This window comes from Lissotriton helveticus, chromosome 2_2 (genome assembly GCF_964261635.1).
Source record: "Lissotriton helveticus chromosome 2_2, aLisHel1.1, whole genome shotgun sequence".
Classification (NCBI taxonomy): domain Eukaryota; kingdom Metazoa; phylum Chordata; class Amphibia; order Caudata; family Salamandridae; genus Lissotriton; species Lissotriton helveticus.
In genome coordinates this window covers 325,560,242-325,580,847 of record NC_136060.1, presented here as the reverse complement: position 1 = coordinate 325,580,847, position 20,606 = coordinate 325,560,242, and the positions used below count along the sequence as shown (strand labels likewise).

The 20,606-nt window shown below is 44.0% G+C and overlaps 1 protein-coding gene across 1 annotated transcript in view; it reads left to right on the top strand.

Moving 5' to 3' along the window:
* The window catches only part of LOC144821656 (proton channel OTOP1-like), a 376,460-nt gene that overhangs the window by 323,558 nt on the left and 32,296 nt on the right, over nt 1-20,606 (top strand). The window contains exon 5 of the mRNA XM_078678888.1: nt 17,196-18,175. Coding sequence (XP_078535014.1) covers nt 17,196-18,175 — 980 coding nt within the window. The remainder of the gene's footprint in view (nt 1-17,195; nt 18,176-20,606) is intronic.

The following is a 20,606-nucleotide window of genomic DNA, read 5'->3' as shown; positions in this document are numbered from 1 at the left end:
AAATGGCACGTGCCCGGGTATTTTCAAGATGGTGAAAGTCTTCAATCACACTAAGCTTGGACTCTGAAGGCTGGGGTGTGGTGGGAAGGTCACAGGGAAATCCCCAGTTTCCTGTCTCATCTCACATTAAAATCCAGTTTGCAGCAGTCCATTTATCCGCAACTAATTCCGAGACAGAAATCTAGTGGCTGAAAACCAGAGTCCTTCAGTAATCAGACAGGGGATACATAAGGATTGTCTTGGCATCCTGCTCCCTCCCTTTTATGTGTGCCCCAAGTGTTGATTTTAACTCAACAGACCTGCCAAGCAGGATTTGACACTGTGATATTACCAGGAAGCCCTCTGCCCTAACTCTGAATACTCTGTGGAGTTCAGAGTAGTCGTCTCTGTCCATTCAGAACAGACTACCATTTGCTCCTGGGAGATATTTCACGTCTCTTTTACAATGTTAAAAATTGCCATCTTTTTATCAGATTTTTCCCCAGATTTGTGTCTACTGTAGCTGTGAGGAAATGTGGTGTAGTATATGATGTTATTGTGCTATCTCACTGTGTAATACACTTACCAACACCTTTATGTCCATTATGTTTTGTCTGTCAAACCCTCAGCTCACCCATGAGTAGCTGTGGCACTGGGCATCAAGGCTTACAGAGGGGAACTAATGTTAAGCAATTAAACAGCACCAAAATAATTAAAGGAGAAATCAACGCTACACTCAAGAAACCTCACTACAATTTACAAAAATAGACTGTATTTTTATAAAAATTTAGACACTAGAACAAAAATGATCCACCTGAGGGGTTTAGAGATATTGAATTTACAAGTAATAATAAACTAAAGCATTTTCACTAACCCATGAACAAACCTTGGTAAATTCAGAAAATGTGACACTTAGAAACCTTTTCAAGGAAAAATTGGGTAAGTGTCACAGCAGTCTGTTAGAAGTACTTGGGATGACAAACTCCAGCAGGGACCTGATAAGGGGGAACAGCAGGGCCCTAAGAAACAGTTACCTCCACTGAAGAATCAGTTTTCAAGCAATTCCAGGCACGTTATCTACATTTCAATGGATTCCAACGGGGTGGTCCTGATACAAGGGATGAAAGATGCTGTGGATGAGATGCAGTTGACAGGGGTCTTACTGCACAGATTCCTCGGTCCATGTAGATGGTGAGGAGGTCCTGGTTGCAGAGTCAACGTCCCACAAATTCCAGTCCGGTCTGTCAAAGATCAAGCCGCCACTGGACTACCAGACGCCCTGTGTCGCGTTCACAGGTCAATCCTTCCTAGATCAATTTCTCGTCTTCTGAGGGTCCTAGGAGCCTCCAACAGCATTCCCAGATCAGCAAACTTGGGAGCAATTCTGTGCTTCAGGTCCCGGTCCCTGGTGATATGCAGTGGTGGTAGCAACTTGAAGACATTGGGCTACCACCTTGCCCAGCAGGTTTCTTCAGCTGATGTGTCCCTGTGCTGTGAATATGGGACCAGTCAGCTGATCCTTGAGTCAGCTGGCTCTTGGCTTTGCTGGGATCTGGAGACGGCTTCTACTTGAGCAGGACACAGCAGGCACTGTCCACTCCTTCATTAGCCACCAGGTGCAGCAGGTCCAGTCTTCTTTGGTGCAGACTTTATTTGTTGGTCCCTCATTGCAACAGGATAGTATTCCTTCGTCCTTCTTCCAGTCGGCAGAGGTCTGAGGTCTGGGTGCTAGGAATGACATTTATTGCTCAGAAAATGCCTTCAGGGCAGGATGTAGTTGGTAGCCTATGGCCTACCAAGTCCCCTCCCACCTAGTGACCAGTTCCTGCGGACTGTGGCATTAAGATAACCCAGGGTGCACCATTCTGCCCACTTCCAAGATGGTGAGACCCCTCTCTCTGTGCCTAGCCCACGCATGGTGTGTGGCTACCTCAAGGCTTCACTCACCTAGGGAAACTGGTTTGGCAACTGGTTTTCCCTATCTGGTCCCTATGCTAGCCTGGCTGCTTGCCTAAACCATGGGGCAGCCTTCTTCCCTAGTGTGACATAACTGTCCTTCAAAAGCAAATTCATTTGAAACCTGCCTTTTTGGGCTGACACCTAACTGGCTTCCTACAGGAGACAGGTAAAACTTTCTATGGCCTTCAATCCCTCATTGTTTTCCTTCATGAGAGTTATCTGCATGTCTCTATAACAGGGCAGAAAGGGGTCTCATGGAACATGCTCCATGTGTTTGCAGGACGGCACAAGAATTTTAAAGGCAATAAGATAGCAGCTTTGTAAAAGCTGCACACTGCAACAAGTTACATTAATTTCAACTTGAGATACAAGTCAGGCCTATTATAATGAGTTGTTTGATACCTCAGAATGCCTACTGTGGTTGCACCATTCAAGATCAGCTGAGGGGTCAGCATCTACACCTGTACTCGCCAATTAGGCAACCAAGACATTCCACAGTAAAAACGTTGGTTTCGCGTGTTTACTGTCTAGGCATGTAAAATACATGTCCTGCCCATGTCATATGTTGCACCCTGCCTGAGGACTCCATAGGCCTGCCAGAGGTGTGACTTACACAGATGTACAGGGGAAGTAGTGGCTTTTCCATTGCTTACAATGCAAAGTTGAACTAGCAATGCACGAGTGCTCTGCCAACCTGCAGTGGTGGACTGGGGGGACTCATTTTACTTGGGGGACCTCCAGGGTGTCACAACCAGCTCTGCAAGCCCTAGGGTACCCCTCTAACTTACATGCCCTTTCCAATTAGGTACATTCAATTTGACATACACCTTATGGTCGGGATTCAGGCACTGAGGTCTGATTTGTAGACCTCAATGCACACTCAGATTCGAAAAACCAGAACCATCAGTCAAAAACGTGGGGGTGATCATACAAAAAGAGGCATCTCCTTACAGTGGCGGAACCCTTTTTCAGGCACTTTACCACTGCCAACATGTGGTAAAGTGTGTGCACTCTTTCTTTTTAAAAATAGTAAAATTACCATACATCCAACTGACACACTCAATGTACTTGTAGGTCCCCAATACATGGAACAACCTGTGCCACTGGCATTTAATTAAATACTACTAGTAGGCTGCAGCTCTTATTGTACCACCCACTAAAGTAACTCCCTAAAAAATGTCTCAGGCCTGCCATTGAAGCCTGCAGAGCAGTTGTATACTGGCATTTTGACTTGACAAAAGAACCCCTTTGTCAAGCATAAACATCCTTTTCATACTTGTAAGTCACCCCTAGGGTAGGCCTTAAAGGCTCATAGGGAAGGTGTAGGCTATTTAAAAAGTACGGCATGTATATTCAATCTTACAGTGCAATAACCTCCAGAGTTGTTTTTCACTGGGGCAAGAATGGCATCCTGTTGTAATGTACCTTTTACTTAATGCAGTCTCCCTACAGAGGTTTTCTCCTTTGCTGCTCAGCCTATGATGAGGTCAGATAGAATGTTGATTGTGTTTGGATTGGAAGAGTGAATCAGTTGGTGTGGATGGGCTGAGCAGTGAAGAACCTGCTCCTGGTGGGGCACTTTAAAGGATCTAACTTACATCTGGTCACCTGTAACTATGAAGAGATCTTAAAAATAAAGTAGAGATCTTATTGAACATCACCTGGTCTACGCTTCTTTCATCATTGTAACACTGGCGACGATAGAAAGAACCTGCATGAGCTACCTTGGATGGACTTGTACTTAAGAAACTGAAGAAGCGCATATAAAAGAAGCAAGCTGGCAGTCCAGAAGCCCCACCAGTGACCTGTAGACTGGTCGGCCCCGTCGTGGAACTGCCAGTGCCTGCTGGACTTGGGTGAGTGTCTCCATCATTGGAGTTCCCCAAACATCTACTAGTTTATCAGATAACAGCCTTGAGGAGGTTTTCCTATGTCAGAAAAGTGATGTCTACATCCTCATCACCTGGGACTGGTCAGCCCTTACTTGAGCCTGCCAGTTCCTGCTGTTAATTCAGTTGGAGGTTATTGTGCTTGTCTCTTTTCCAACCAATTTGTGTGGATTTGCTTACTGCGTCACGTTGTTGGATAGATCTTTACCCACAAGAGGAGTGTCGTGATATGATGTGCCACCTGTGTTGTGCCAAGCTTAACTCTGGAGTTACTGTGGTGGAGAACTCACACCAGAATATTTCATTCTGCGAGCTGTTTGATCTTGCACACTATCCAATTCGTACTGGCTGACCATTGGCATTTGGACTGCACCACTAAGTTGCTGTAAGTTTAAGTTATTAGTGGAACTGTTTGGGCATCGTTTTTTTTTGTTAGCACAAATTTGGACAAGTTTGAGCAATTGACAGTTTGACAGAGATTCCTGCTATTTGAAAATACACAGCACGCGATGCTCAAGCGCCGCTGTGATGCCTTCATTGGATTCTTTCTTCTGACGTGATTGTATCCAGTTTGTGACTGCCTGAAGGCACTTTGCTGCCCTGACGTGCCGAGAGCCACCCGGCACGACGTGCGCTGCGTGCCGCCATCTTGTGGTGGGCGGCCTCATTTTCCTTTCTCGTTCTCCTGTATGTTTGCCGCCAACCACGGTGTGTTTTCATTCTTGATGCAATAAAAAATAAATAAATAAATAACGAGAAACATTTCAGAGAAAGAAAGGTTTTGGCATGGCGGATTCTGGGACTACACAAGGAGTAAGCTATCTCCGTTATTTGAACAACGCAAGGTCTTTTGGTGAAGCGTGACAGATTGTTGGCTTAAAGGAAAAGACTTCTATTCTTTTATTTCAAAACACATACAGTGCAGAGAGGTTCAAAAGTTGCGCTCGTAAGTCTGTATGTTCTATTGCCTCATCTATGGTATTTTCAACCACAAATTGTGTGATCCTGGGCACATTCGAGATTCATTTAGCATTTTACAGGGAGTTTGTGCCTCGGTTGCTGCAAACCCTGGACTCTGGATTTTGCTAGCATATGGTGTGCCATTCGGTTGCTGCAAACCCTGGATTCTGGATTTCGCTAGCATATGGTGTGCCATTAAGAATGACTACATGACAAGGAATTTCGGGTGAGTGATCGCTCACCGGAGTGAGAGACTTTCTTTTCTTCATTTCATTAATGTGATGTTTCTTTCTGGTTGTGTTTTGTATTTGAGTGTTTGCAGTATCTCTCACTTGTGTCTTTTTTTGGGCGTAGGGTATGGGTGGTGAGTGCACATTAGATGATGTGTTTTTTGTTATGTGAGTGAAATGACTGTATGCTAGATTTTCTATGTTTTCATGTTTTGATCAGTTTGTTTTGGGTTCAAAGATACCCTAGATTGTAGTGGGTTTAAGGATACCCATAGTATGTGCGAGAGTGTTTTGGGGTTTAAGGTTACCCTAGTTTGTCGTGGGTTTAAGGATACCCATAGTATGTGCGAGAGTGTTTTGGGGTTTAAGGTTACCCTAGTTTGTTGTGGGTTAGAATTACCTATACTATGTTTGTTTTGGGTTTATAGTTACCCAAAGGAAATTTTGAGTGTGTTCTGGGTTAAGGGATACCCAGGTTTGATTTATGTCTTTGGACTGTGCATTTTTTGGTTGTGCACGTTGGGTTTGGTGATTCTCATAATAGATATGCTTTGGGTTTAAGCAGAACTATAATATGTTTGCTTTGGGTTAAGGGATACCCATATAAAGTATTTTTGGGTGTGCAGTTGAGGGTTGTTGATCCCTGTTCTGCCAGTTGTGTGCCTTAGTTTGTGGTGCCTTGGCTACTCATTATTGTACCCGCAGTTTGGGGTGTGAGTTATGTGGATAGTATCCACTGGTTTTGAAGGATGTTTTTATTTAACTTGCATTCTTGTTGTTTGTGATCATTATGAAGGGGGGATGGGTGTAGTATCTTAGTTATCTCATTAATTCTCCTTTACCCTCATTTGTATGTTTGGCAACTTTCATGCATTTGTTGTTATGATCATTATAGCAAGGGGGTGATGTATAATTTTGTTATTATTGCATCTTCCTTTGCTGGAACATGTGTTTTATCAACTTCACACATGTTGATTGTTTTTCCATCACTATAAAGGGGGAGATGTGTTGTAATGTACCTTTTACTTAATGCACTCTCCCTACAGATGTTTTCTCCTTTGCTGCTCAGCCTATGATGAGGTCAGATAGAATGTTGATTGTGTTTGGATTGGAAGAGTGAATCAGTTGGTGTGGATGGACTGAGTAGTGAAGAGCCTGCTCCTGGTGGGACACTTTAAAGGATCTAACTTAAATCTGGTCACCTGTAACTATGAAGAGATCTTAAGAATAAAGTAGAGATCTTATTGAACATCACCTGGTCTACGCTTCTTTCATCATTCTAACACATCCCATAGACAAAGACAAGTTTACCTTATTACATTTAAAAAGTACTAAATTCAGTTTGGGAACAGCTGGAGATTTACTTCTTCCATTCATTGCATTTGTAATTTAAACACATCTAAAATGGTAAAGTCTGCCTTTAAATTATTATTCTGGAAATGGCATTTCCCTGCCTAAAGTTTGTAGGCCCTTTCTGTGAGTGGCCAGTTGCTATTGGGCTGGTGATGGTTCCCCCACATGGAAATATCGATTGGGGTCAGACACTGGACAGAGGGGCCTGTGTGTAGAGGGGAGTAGTTCTTCCTGACAGAATGTTTGGGGAGGAACTGTGCACTGTCCTGATTACTTTTCCAAGGAATGAGACCTAGCACACACAAAGAAACATGATACCAGCTCTGGCTCTTCCTTTTGTTTCACAACTGTGTGAACTAACCAGAACTAGTTTTGGGGGTATACAAAGGATTGCCCCCTCTGAGAGGCTCACTCTAGGTACAAAAGTGACTTACTCAGACCCTGAAATAATAATAGGCTGTGTACCTGAAAAGATTCAGAAGAAGGCCTGCCCTGCTGTTTGAGGAAGGAATATGTGACCTACTCGCCTTAAACCTAGGCCCCCGTAAGTGAGGTCCTAGATTCAAGAAGTCAGTTGGTTGACCTCCTGTTTGAATTAGAGGGACTCAACAAGTTACCAGAGGCCTTTCCTGCTTTCCAGATGATTAGACACAAATGGACCTGGCCTTATCCCGTCTGCTGGCCTCTGTGGGAGTGAGTCTACGTGCTGTCATCGAGCTATTGGACCCATGGATCACTCAGAGCATACTCTCTCTTCTTAACTGAAGGTTTTACCAGACCAAACACAGAGAGGTGTAGAGCAACACAGGTTTCACATTACAAGACTGTGCAGCTCCTGATTGGCGACTTCAACACATTCAATGCAGAACGACGCAGTGCCTCTCATCACAGCACTGCACAGCTCCTAATTGGCCCCTTCACCAGATCCAGTGTGGAGAGACAACGAGCTTCGCATCTCAACATGGCACAGTTCCTGATCAAAGGCTTCAATGGACCCAATGCAGATTGGTTCCAAGCCTCATATCGCAGCCCCAGCACCAAGGACAGAAGGTAAAACTCCCAGAGGGCCAAATCTGGTCTTGTAACCATCATGTGCTTTATTGGGGTCAGCCTGCACTTTTGAATTTGTCCTAGACCGGTGGGACTAGATAGCCACCGTTGGTGCTTAGCACCTTTTGGCTCTGTTTTAGCCTCAAATTGTTAACATTTATGACACTGGTTTTACTGATTGGATCTTTGTGGTTTTAGTGTCAATTTATTTATTAAAATCCACTCTACTTTTCTAAATAGGTTCAGGATTTTTTCTTTTGTTGTGTTTTAACGTAACTACTGATGAGTGTCTGTTACTTCCGGTTCGTGAATAAGAAGTGAAGATTTTAAATACTACAGAGACAGGCTAGAGGAGATAGCCTGTCAACATTCTAAACCATAGAATAACAGTGTCGCTTAAATATTTTTTATTATCAGGAGACATAGGTCCCTATGTAATAAAGAATTAGTCTTAGATAGGAAAACAATATGTATATATTCAAAACAACATATTGATATTCAAAAATACAAACAAACTTTCATTAAAATTCATAATAGTGGATAGTGAGGCAAACATGATGTGATGGTGTGCTCAGGCAGGCAAAAGTGATAAATGTGCCTTGAAAGTGTATTATCCATGCCACAATCTAAATAAAAGCAATGCAGCCAATCAATTTTAATAAAAAGGAAAAGGGGGTCCTCATGCAATATCAATAGCGTTTTGATCGTATATAAATATGAAAATTATCATCAGGACAGTTGTGAATGGATGCCTGAGATACAGTTTAATGCATAAATATGGTCAATCATAAAAGACATCCACAGAAATGAAGACGAAAAAGGAAATGCCAAAAATAATAATGAGTTACAAACAGAGCAAAAGTTATACGTCACAACATGAATTTAAAATGAATGAACAGATTATCAAAAGTACATAATAAAAACGTTTTAAAAAAAAAGAAAGATCCAAGAAAAGGACTTACTTACGTGCCATGGTGTGTGAAATTGTCAGAATGTCATCCTCATAAAATAAATGATATCTGTATGTAAAATAAATGTGTAAATAAGGAAACCATGAATGGATAGGGACAGAAGGGGTCAAAAGAGAATCCTTAATAAAAGTACCCTGAAGGCAGGTAATGAGAGAGACACAGGCATATGTAGTTCACCAGACAACCTGGAAGGATACCAAAAAAGAATATGGGGATCAAGCCAGCAAAATGAAGGGGAAGAAGGTTCAACTTACTTAGCGGTTAAAGACAAGGAGTCAGGAATCAAGGCGCAGTGGTGCTCAAGGAAAACCAAATTACATGTTGGCAATGGACTCTTATAAGCATGGATGACCTTGAGAATTCCGAGAACGCGTCTGTAATGGACACCGAAAAAGTGTGCGTGCTCCGGGCATAGAAGTTGCCATGTAAATAGGCTCTGCTCAGAGAACCACAAAGGTAACGAAAATAGAGGGGTGGACTGAAAAAGAAATGAGAGGGAGACGGCAATGGCATGAAAAGAGGAGCATGTGCATGGGTCTCAACAGATAGATAAGTCATCAGACAGGCTGAAACATGAGGGTGATCAAACTAGAGGGAAGGACTGCAAAAGAAAATGAGACCGACAAAAAAAAGAGGTCTATACTCGTGGACCTGACAAACACAGGACCAAGAATCATCAGACAGGTCGAGGAAGGGCGCAATCTCGAAAGAGAGAAAACAAATTAGATAATATGTGCAGCAAAAAGGCAAAATAACCAACAGGCAACGGATGGTTAAAGGGTTCATATTGTGCCCTCAAAATAAAGTCAATTTGCATATAAGTATGTTCGGAAGTAGACCAATATTATTATCCATACTCATATAGTGGCAAAGTACACTACACAGAGTCCTAATTATGTCAAGAGTACATAATCACTACATCGCGAGGTCCAGCCTGTTAAGACCTGTATTCAGACTGTCCAAGAGGAGGATCAATGTCAGCTCTTCTTTGTTTAAGAGGGGAGTGTTAGAATTGGGTTTCCTGGCTGGCTGAGGAATGCACCTAGGCCAGTCAGGAACTACCACTCCATTCAGGGTAAGCTAGATACACAATAAGATAACCTGTGCTCACCCTCTGGTAGCTTGGCACAGAGCAGTCTGGCTTATCTAGAAAGGCAAAGTGTATAGTAGTTGTGCAACACTCACACACAGTAACTCAATGATTACACCACAAAAGGACACAACACAGGTTTAGACAAATAGAGAATATTTATCAGAGCAAAATGGGACCCAAATGACAAAAATCCAATCACTAGAAGTTAATATCTGAATTTTTAAGGAAGAAGCAAAAATATTATTTGAAGTCACTAGTAGTCAAAAGCTTACTTGAGGTTGTGAGGGACCCGCTGACCTCGATAAACGGCAGGCCAGCTACAGGAACCATACAGGTCCAGCTGAAGAAATACCTTGGCTGGAGCAAATGTCGACGTTAAGAGCCTACTGCGTCGTCGTTGAGCCACTCAAAGGGGTTCCCACGTCGTCATCGAGCTCAGTTGAAGTGAATGCAATGTGTCATCATTAAGCCGCGCAGAGCTTCATCATTGAACCGCGCAGGATGTGAATCCAATGTCGTCGAGCAGCTTCTGTATCAGCGTCGAAGGGCAATTCAGTGGAATATCTCACCAATCAATGTAAAGCATTGTTTTGTGCAGAAATCAGCTTCAAAATCCACTTCTGAGGCCCAGAATAGGGAGGGGGCACCTCAGGTAAGGGTAGGACTCACAGGAGGCAGAGTCCAGCAATTTAGCAAATTTCAGGAAGTCTTTTGCGTCCTAGAGACTTCAGAAAGCAGGAGGCAAGCCAGCAAGCAGTTTGAGATCATTTGGAGGGAAGGTAGAGTCCAGCTCTCCTTCAGCAGAGTCAGGCAGCAGTAGGCAGCAAGGCAACAAGTCCTTCCAGAAAAGCAGTCCAGTTGAGTCCCTTTGTCCGAAGTTCAGTTAAAGATCCAGAAGTGTCTAATTTGTGGGGACCAGATACCCAGTACTTTTAACCAAAAGTGCCTTTGATGTAGGGGGTCACTTCAAAGGAGCTTTCTGAAGTGCACAAGGATTCCTTTTACTCCAGTCCTGTCTGCCAGGCTACCTGTGGGGCGTAATCACTCCTTTGTGTGTGGACAGAACATTACTCATTGAAATGTGTTAGCCCCTCCCATTCCTCCCTGTCCAGAAAGACTTATCAGAATGCAAATGAGTGCAGATAAATGCTGAGCTTCCTCTTTTTATGGCTGTCTAGAGGGAATGAACAAAATGTAACTGTCACCCAACCCAGACGTGTATATGAGACAGACTGTCAGGCATAAAGGGCAGTAAGTAGAGAGAAATGTCCACTTTCTAAAAGTGGCATTTTTATAACAGTAATATTAAATCCAGCTTCACCAGTAAGGAAGACGTATAATTATCATTTCAAACATATGAAACATGAGAAAGCTGCTCCTCTATGGTCAGGAATTACAGCTTAAAAGTGTATTAAGGAAATCCCAGAGATGGCTAATGAGAGGGGAGGCCTTGTAGTAGAGAAACATGAAATAGGCTGTTTGTCACTGTTTGTCACTACCAGGTATCTTTTACGTACGTAGCACCCTGCCTTAGGATTACTTAGGGGCTACCTTAGGGGTGACTCATACGTAAAAAAAAAAGTAGGTTTAAGGTTTGGCAAGTAGTTTTAAATACCAAGTCGAAGTGGCAGTAAACTGCACACACAGGCACTGCAGTGGCAGACCTGAGACAGGTTTGAAAGGCTGCTTATTTATTTATTTATTTATTTATTTATTTATAACATTTGTAGAGCACGCTGTTACCGAACGGTGTCCTGGCGCTGTAATGATAGCTCCCCTAGCCTAAGCCTGCTGTTTAGTTTGTGAACAGCCACGTTTTCAAACTTCTAGGGAAGGTCATCAGGTCAGTAATCTGTCGAAGGGCCACCGGGAGGGCATTCCAGGCTAAGACGGCCCCTCTGATGAAACTTCTGCCCCCCCAGCACACTTTCCTAATGCGTGGGGTCTTAGTCAGCCCAAGACCCGCTGACCTGAGAAGCCTACCTGGTCTATACCACTGAAAATGCTGTCTGAGGAATGGCGGGCCGATTCCATGGACTGCCTTAAAGACTATACACAGGGCCTTGAAAGAAATCCGCTTCCGCACTTCCGCAGTTCCGCACTCTGCTTGTGTTGGTGGTACAGTAACTGCTGCAGGCCTATTAGTAGCATTTGAAATACAGGCCCTGTGTATATTGTATACCACTTTACAGGGGACACCAGTCTAGCAAAAATGGCAATCAGGTATACACCAATACCATCATGTTTAGAGGAGAAGCACATGCACCTTAGCACTGGTTAGCAGTGGTAAAGTGCTCAGAGTCCTAAGGCCAGCAAAATTAATCAGCAAAAATGGGAGGCAAAAGGCAAAAAGTTGGAGGACAGACCACCCTATTGATAACAGGTCTAACAGGGGGGAGGTACTACTTCCTGTGCTCTATGAGCTTGCAACAGTGATTACTTACCATTCCAGTTTATCTTCTGTGTTATTGTGCTATACAAAATGTTCTATCAATGGTGTAGCCATGACCTTAACCTAAGACGACTCCTATGTCGGCATATTCTAATGCTTATCTTTTGTGTGGTTTGCCCAATGAATATAAGAACACATGTTCACAGACTTGAACATAGGCTTGGAACTGGTGAGGCTCATGCTAATTAGCCTTTTGACAGTTCAGGCAAGTAAGGATAACTAGCTAAAAGTTAAATGTTCTTCATATTTATTAACAATCTAACTTCACCATCGAATAAGATTTTCAAAAAGCAATACAAATAGTTGTTTAATGATTTTTCTAGCATGTCCCATTCCCAAAATAGCAATATTAGTAGTGTAATCTGTACTGTTTTCTACATAGGATAGCTAGGCCTGCCGCAGTAAAAATAGCTTTTAGGGCCTTGTGACTGTAGAAATAGAACACTAGTTTTCTACATGCCCGCTTTTAAATAACATGTACCACATAGCTTCTGGGCTACATTGCTTACAGAGGGTGACTTACTAATATTTATGAAGGAAGTTTTTACCTGTTAAAAATGCTTATTTTAACAAGCCACACTGCAGGTTTTACAGAGCAGCAGTCAGGATGCAATTGTAGGGCTGAAGCCATGTATTCCTTTGCCACAATAGTGGATGGCCCAATGAGTGCTGCATTCCACAGGTGACATAAATCGTCTGCTGTCACAGGCGTATTTCTGTACCATTTACTGAGGCCTTACAGAAATGTTAAGATTGCCAATTAGGAGTTAGCCAGTTTTGTCAAACCTTAGAGGGGAGAGCACTTTCCCAGGGACCTGTTTAACCTTGTACAAGTGCCACAGACAAGAAACAGAAGCATCTGTCCAGAAACAATGAGGGTGATCATGCCAAAAAGACTACTTTCTTACAACTACATTTTCAGGAGAACAGATATTAGAGAAACAAACTATACAAGAGTTGCCAAATCTATATAATATTTTTGCTTATGCAATTCAGTGAAAATTGTGAAGGTTTTTATGCAACAATAATCAAAGCATTAGTTTGTAGAGATCTAAGAGCAGCCTATATTTAAAGTAGGACTACCAATGTGTGATAAGAGGAATAGAAAATCCCAAATGTGACATCAATCATATTAATGCCATAGAAACAGCATTAGAGTTAACTCTAACAGAGTTACTAGAGATGTATCTAATGTAATGTACAATTCGGCCTTAACAAGTCTTAAGGTTTAGGCTGCGTTTTGGATAAACTATGAATAAATGTACAATGCAATACTGACACTCAGGCAGTTGGGTTGTATATTTAGTAGAATATGTTACCATTATTTCAATTATACAAATATTGTAATTAAAAAAACCTCCATCTCAGCAGTTTCTCTCGCCATTATAAGTATGGGCCGAAAATTCGTTCCGCTCGCGGAATTTGCAGATTTTCAGCAATTTCGTGATCCGTGAATCTCGCAAAATTGCGGCAAAATTCACGAGCGGGACACATTTTTTCCAAGAAGCACTTACAGGGTTACAGCAGGTGCCCAAGTTGAAGCTAATTTCTTTGTAACCATTTACAAAATGGTTACAAAGAAATTTACTTCAACTTGGCACCTGCTGTAACCCTATAAGTGCTTCCTGAGTGGCGCCTCCAGAGTTCGTTGCCTACTTGCAACTATTCTCTGACCCTGCTCTGACCCTCGAAGCAGGATCAGAGAATAGTTACAAGTATGGCACAATGCTCCTGTCACAAAAATTAAACCGCAACAGGATGCACTTAGAGATAAGGAAGCAGGTGCTTGAAGCTCAAATTCAGTAACACATTAACCAGCCCCAAATTAATGTGTCTCGGTTGAGGCTGGCTGGGCAGGTGTGCTTTCTCCCCATAATCTACAGTGGTGAACCAGAGGGTGCTGTGATGAACAAGACGGTGCAGTAATGAAACAGAGGGTGACAGTGATGAACCAGAGGGTGGCAGTGGTGAACCAGAGGGTGGCAGTGATGAACTAGAGGGTGGCAGTGATGAACCAGAGGGTGGCAGTGATACACCAGAGGGTGGCAGTGGCGAACCATGGGGTGACAGTGGTAAACCAGAGGGTGGCAGTGATGAACCAGAGTGTGGCAGTGATGAACCAGAAGTTGGCAGTGATGAACCAGAGGGTGGCAGTGGTGAACCAGAGGGTGACAGTGATGAACCAGAGGGTGGCAGTGGTGAACCAGAGGGTGGCAGTGGTGAACCAGAGGGTGCTGTGATGAACCAGAGGGTGGCAGTGATGAACCAGAGGGCGACAGTGATGAACCAGTGGGTGGCAGTGGTGAACCAGAGGGTGGCAGTGATGAAACAGAGGGTGACAGTGATGCACCAGAGGGTGGCAGTGGTGAACCAGAGGGTGGCAGTGATGAACCAAAGGGTGGCAGTGATAAGTCAGAGGGTGGCAGTGGTGAACTAGAGGGTGCTGTGATGAACCAGAGGGTGGCATTGAGAAACCAGAGGGTGGCAGTGATGAACCAGAGGGTGACAGTGGTGAACCAGAGGGTGGCAGTGGTGAAATAGAGGGTGGCAGTGGTGAGCCACAGGGTGGCTGTGATGAACCAGAGGGTGGCTGTGATGAACCAGAGGGTGGCAGTGATGGACCAGAGGGTGGTAGTGGTGAACCAGAGGGTGGCAGTGGTGACCCAGAGGGTGGCAGTGGTGAACCAGAGTGTGCTGTGATGAACCAGAGGATGTCATTGATGAACCAGAGGGTGAAAGCGATGAACCAGAGGGTGGCAGTGATGAACTAGAGGGTGGCAGTGGTGAACCAGAGGGTGCTGTGATGAACCAGAGGGTGGCAGTGATGAGCCAGAGGGTGACAGTGATGAACCAGAGGGTGGCAGTGGTGAAGCAGTGGTGAATCAGAGGATGCTGTGATGAACCGGAGGGTGGCAGTGATGAACCAGAGGGTGACAGTGATGAACCAGAGGGTGGCAGTGATGAACCAGAGGGTGGCAGTGATGAACCAGAGGGTGCTGTGATGAACCAGAGGGTGGCAGTGATGAACCAGAGGGTGACAGTGATGAACCAGAGGGTGGCAGTGGTGAACCAGAGGGTGCTGTGATGAACCAGAGGGTGGCAGTGATGAACCAGAGGGTGACAGTGATGAACCAGAGGGTGACAGTGGTGAACCAGAGGGTGGCAGTGGTGAACCAGAGGGTGGCAGTGATGAACCATAGGGTGGCAGTGGTGAACCAGAGGGTGGCAGTGGTGAACCAGAGGGTGGCAGTGGTGATCCAGAGGGTGGCAGTGATGAACCAGAGGGTGGCAGTGATAAACCAGAAGGTGGCACTGCTAAATTCCCCCGGAGCCCTGTGGGTGTGAGCCCCTGTGCTGCTGAGCTGCCCAGGGGTTGTGAGCCCCCGCGCTACTGAACTGCCCCGGGGCCCAGTGGGTGTGAGCCCCCATGCTGCTGAACTGCCCCGGAGCCCTCTCAGTGTGAAAATAATTTGTGCTCAATTGCCTGGGAGCCCTCTGGGTGTGAGCACACATTGTGCTAAGTGCCCCGCCTGTACATATATACCCGTACCGCACAGCACCATTATGCTCTTGCACCATGGATGCTCCTGAACCGTGTAGGTGGTACCACCGTCTGGTGCAGTCAAAATGTAAAGTCATAACTTGCTACACAGCACCAGTAAACACGTGTCCCCCCTGGCACCGGTATGCACATGTACCAGGTATGCAGCACCCGCATGCCACTGCACCCTACTGCCCAGCGCCAGCATATGCCTGTACGGGGCAGTTTAGTATGAGATGGGACATTGTCCAGCAGCAGCAGCTGCATGCGCCTGAACCCACTGAGCAGGATCAGAATGGTTTTGTACCAACACGCGCAGCAGAGCTATCTTGGACATCTGGAGGATTCTGGGGTCCTGTGCCAAACGTATTTTTGCATCCATGAGTTTCCCGAGTGCCATCCCCGTGTAGCTCCTGTGACCAGGAGGCTGCTTTCTCCTCATCTGCTGCTCTGCTCGGTCTCTGACCCTTTATAAACAAGATGCATGTGAACTCGCATAGAAGCCCTGCCCGTTTGGCCCCGTCCACCACACACTAGCGGTATGAAACATCTTCCCGCCCGTCCCCACTCAAATGGCCAGCTCACTCAAGGGACCTCGGCGCCTTTTGGCGCGCTGGCAAAGTTACAAGCACACATGGTTACATTTTGTGCAAATGGCAAAAAAATCTGCAAGTTCGCAGATTTTTTTTGCCATTTTGCGCGAATTCGCGGACCGCAAATTCTCAAATTTCACCTATAAACTTGCCAGGCAACTAACATGAGAAAGCTTGGGAGCTAAGAAGAAGGTATGGTGCAGTATCAACCCCAAGTATGTGATTTAGTGGCTCACTATAATATTGCATGCTTGATTAATGAATTAATCAATTTTGTTTAATTTTAAGTTTTTGATATATGGCAAACCTTACAACTGGTACTCCCCAGATGCTCAGACTGGATCAGTGGCAAAATATCGGAAACACAAATATCAAGTGTACAGAATATAGTGTAAAAAATATCAGGATAAGAATATCAAGAATGTAAGTGCAAATAGGTCATTATACATTTACCATTTTTAAGTCTAGATCAACGAACTTTGAAGATATATGTATCATCAAGGTACATATATGTCAAGTTGTATATAGTAAAACTTTACATACACATAGAAAATGATCTATACAATATTCTTTTTCTCGATTTTTTTGACACAATATTCTGTTCCACGTTAGTTGTATTTCCTATATTTTGCCTAGATACCGCTCAGGTTATGCAGACACTCACACTATGGCCTTGAAAGACAAAATTGGATAGCACTCTCAACATGCTACAGTTCATCAACGAGGTACACAGAAGAAAAATGCTGCATCTGTCACACTATTTTGCATATCACTTACAGCTATCCAAAATGCCTGCTGAAAGTGGCAAGTTGCCCTGACATTATCATACCATTTCTCAGAACCTCAAACATCAAACCCAACTCTTCCAACAGAGAACCTATTACAACCACACATTGTCTAGCCTGTAATTGATCCACTATGACATATTAGTATGAGTTACACACTATACAAATGCTACATAACATAATGTACTAAAAACAATTTCATTCCCAAAACTCATTAAAAGGGCAAAATGTTATTGAAGAATCCTTGCAATGTAACAGAGACCTTTCCTAAAGAATGAACGTCAAAAGAGTTTTCAAGTTTGTTCATCTTGTGAAATATGTCTTCCTCTTTCTATTTCAGAGGTCACCATACCGGAGTGTAACTGTACTACTGGGGTCTGCTCAGCATTTTCAAAGGCAATAAACTACCTGTATCCATTCAATATTGAATACCACATCCTAGCCTCTGCAATGCTCTATGTCTTATGGAAAAATATTGGAAGCAAGATGAAATCTCATCACGGGAAGCAAAAATGTGATTTCCATGGCATTGCGCCTGGGAGTGCTTCAGGACTGGTTGTGCTGGCTTTCACCATTGCAGCTACTGTGGCCTACTTCATGCTGATTGGACGCTCAAAGTTCCAAAGTGAATTAGCCCTTTCCATCTACTATTTGTATTGCACACTGTTACTGGGCATAATGACCCTAACAGGAGTCGTGGGCCTTGCTACGTGTAAGACAGGGAACAGAAAACTGATTGATGCGAAAAGTCCTGCAATACAACTTGATGCAGAACTTTTAGTTGGGTCTTCCTGTGGGACCTGGATCATGTCGTGGGGCTCCATTTTGGCCATCATCTATAGTGATTCCCATCCTGTGTACACGTGGTATAATTTACCATACTCCATAATTCTTATTATACAAAAATATATACAGAACGTGTTTATCATTGAATATATTCACCGCAAACTTGAAGAGCCATGGGATAACGACACACTTACTCGGAGTAGTGTTGCCACCATTCCTTGCGAGAGCCCTCTGTTTCCAGACCCACCATTCGAGCTGCTTTACAGTGAGAGCTTCAAAGCTGAGAAGGACCCCTTCCCCGACATGGACATTTTCAAGCCTCCATTGGAAGAAATTAGGACCGTGTTTCAGAATGAAAAGGACCCTAATGAGAACCAGGTCATGAACGAGAAAAGTGTCAATAATGAGAAGAATTATTTTACCAGTCCTCCACTCTGTGATCCTACCAATGAAGTTGCAAAGGCGGAAGAGCTCAGCAAGAGAAGAAGAATTCTGAGGAATATTACCGTATTTTTGTTCCTGTGTAATATTTCGGTAAGATGCTTATATGCCTTTACAGTTGTTTTGGCCAAAGAGCATTTCTTTGAAAATTTACATGCGATATATAGACCTAGAATCACTGAATGAGAGCCCAGGGTCAGGAGGGAGAGAGTAAAAGGTAACATCTTCCTTTCAGGGTACAAGGAGATGGAGATTCTGTCTAGCTTCATCAGATATAGACGTCTACAATTATGGTGAAAATATATCTTATGAAATGCCCAAGATTTAAGGGAGACAATTGTTTGATTTAGTTAGGCAGGTTATAGCAAGAGCTATACAAGTCTTATGAGCAAATGAGGAGTTAAAGAAACAGCAAAGTGTAGGAAATTGGGTTACTGGTTTGGGGGGGTGTTACTGGTTTGGAGGGGGGTGTCAAATTCTACTCACGCAACAACCACAGTTCTTGTTTGGGTAAACCACAAGCAAAGCCCAAATTACCCTGCATTTAATCCTCTGGTAGCTTGGCACAAAAGCAGTCTAACTTAGAGGCCATGTGTAAAGTATTCATGCAGCACTTCAAACAGTAATAAAGTGAAAACACCACACCAATTTAGAAACCTAGAGTAAATTTGAATAAATTATGTGAGAGAATAATGTCACAAATTCAAACAGTACAAACCAGAGACATACAATTTAAAACATTTAAAGATTAGCAAAATGCCTAAAAGCACAAAATACCAATCAGGGCCATCTGGTCATGCAAGACTTAGTGAAAGTGACAAGTTCAGGATACCACAAGGAAGCTCAGGCTGATACAGGAACCAGGTTAGTCACGCTGAAAAAAGGTACTTTCTACAGTCCAGCTCAAAAAATCGAGGGGCTTATTTATGAGGCCCTGCCTCACATTTACGCTGCCGTTGTGTCACTTTTTGTGATGCTGTACCAGCTTAAATAATGCGCCATGTTTCGCCATATCTACAAAGTGATGCATTTAGCCAGATGCGCCACTTCGTAAACCCCTGTGCTACATTATACCTGCATCAGGTATAATGTATACTGGGTGGGCGTTACCCGCATCAAAGCCTCGTAGAAGTGGCGCATTGAAATCTATAGGATGCTTTCTCGCAGCGATGCAACACTTCTCATAAATAAGGTCCTCAGTTCGCAGTGGAGGTGGCCACGAGGATCAGGGTGAGCACTGCGAATGGTCACCGCAGTAGTGCAAAGAGCAGGACAGGCATCGCAAATGGTTCTCGCTGGATATTAGCATTTGCGGTCACAGTGGTCTATTGATGATGTAGCATGAAGTGCATATCTTGCATAGCAGGATGTTGCTGACGTTTGTTGTGGCACAAAGAGTGGGGTCCACTAGACCTTCCCCATGGCAGGTGGCACAGGCCAAAAGACCTTGTTGCAAACAGCCAGTTCAAGGTAACAAAGAGCCCATAACTTCAAGATTTCTCCTTTTCTCCAAGAGAAGCTCAACGGATGCCACACCAAGGTTTCAGGATCTGAGGGGTACCTCTTCAGTGTCAGGAATTCACTCTAGCAGAGGCCATCAGGGCTCAGGTAGGTCCAGTCGCAGGTCCAGGCAGCTGCTCAGATGGACAGTTGCAGCTCTGACCCTTGGAGCAGTCAGCTGACCCTTGGAATCACTTCAGCCTGGGATAAAGGTTGAAGGTCAAGTCTTCCTTTTCTGCAACCAGGGTAGCAAGCTGTAGGGCAGCAGAATAGCAGCACATCAGGGAAACAGTCTTTTTGACATTAGAGCAGCACAGCTGTTCTTCTGTCCTATGCACAGGTCCAGGAAGGTATTGAAGACTTAGGCCTGAGGGTCCAGTGTTTATACTTGGCACCAGCTTTGAAGTGGGGGAAGATACTAGAAGTTCTCCTAGAGGTGACTGTCTGACTCCCTGACCTGGTCCCAGATTGTTTGGGTTCACAAAAGACGAGTGTCAAATCCTTTGTGAGTGCGCTCAGGCAGAGCCTTTGTGATGTGCAACTGTGGTAGGTGACAGCTCCACCCCCCCATCAGGACAGAGATGGCCCATTCTGCCAACACCTATTTTCCCTTTGTCTCACTGTCTTGGAGCAATACACAAAGACCAACTGTCAGCTATACCTAGTCATATGACCCAGGATACAGGTAGCAAATGGGTAACGAAAGAAAATGGCAACTTTCTAAAAGTGGTATTTTCAGAATTGTGACATAAAATTGGACTTTAGCATTAATGTTTACATCACAATTCCGTTGACACCAAACTCTACATTCCTGTCTGCTTCCAATTGAAAGATACCATTTATTACGAGTGTAACAGAACACAATATTATCCTAAGGGAGAGGTAGGCCTCACTTTATTAGGCAAACTTAGGAGTTATTCACCAGCAGGACATGTAAAACATAAACGTACATGTACAACTTTTTAAATACCCTGTACCCTATCCTATGTGCTGTTTAGGGCCTACCCTAGGGATGATTTGTATG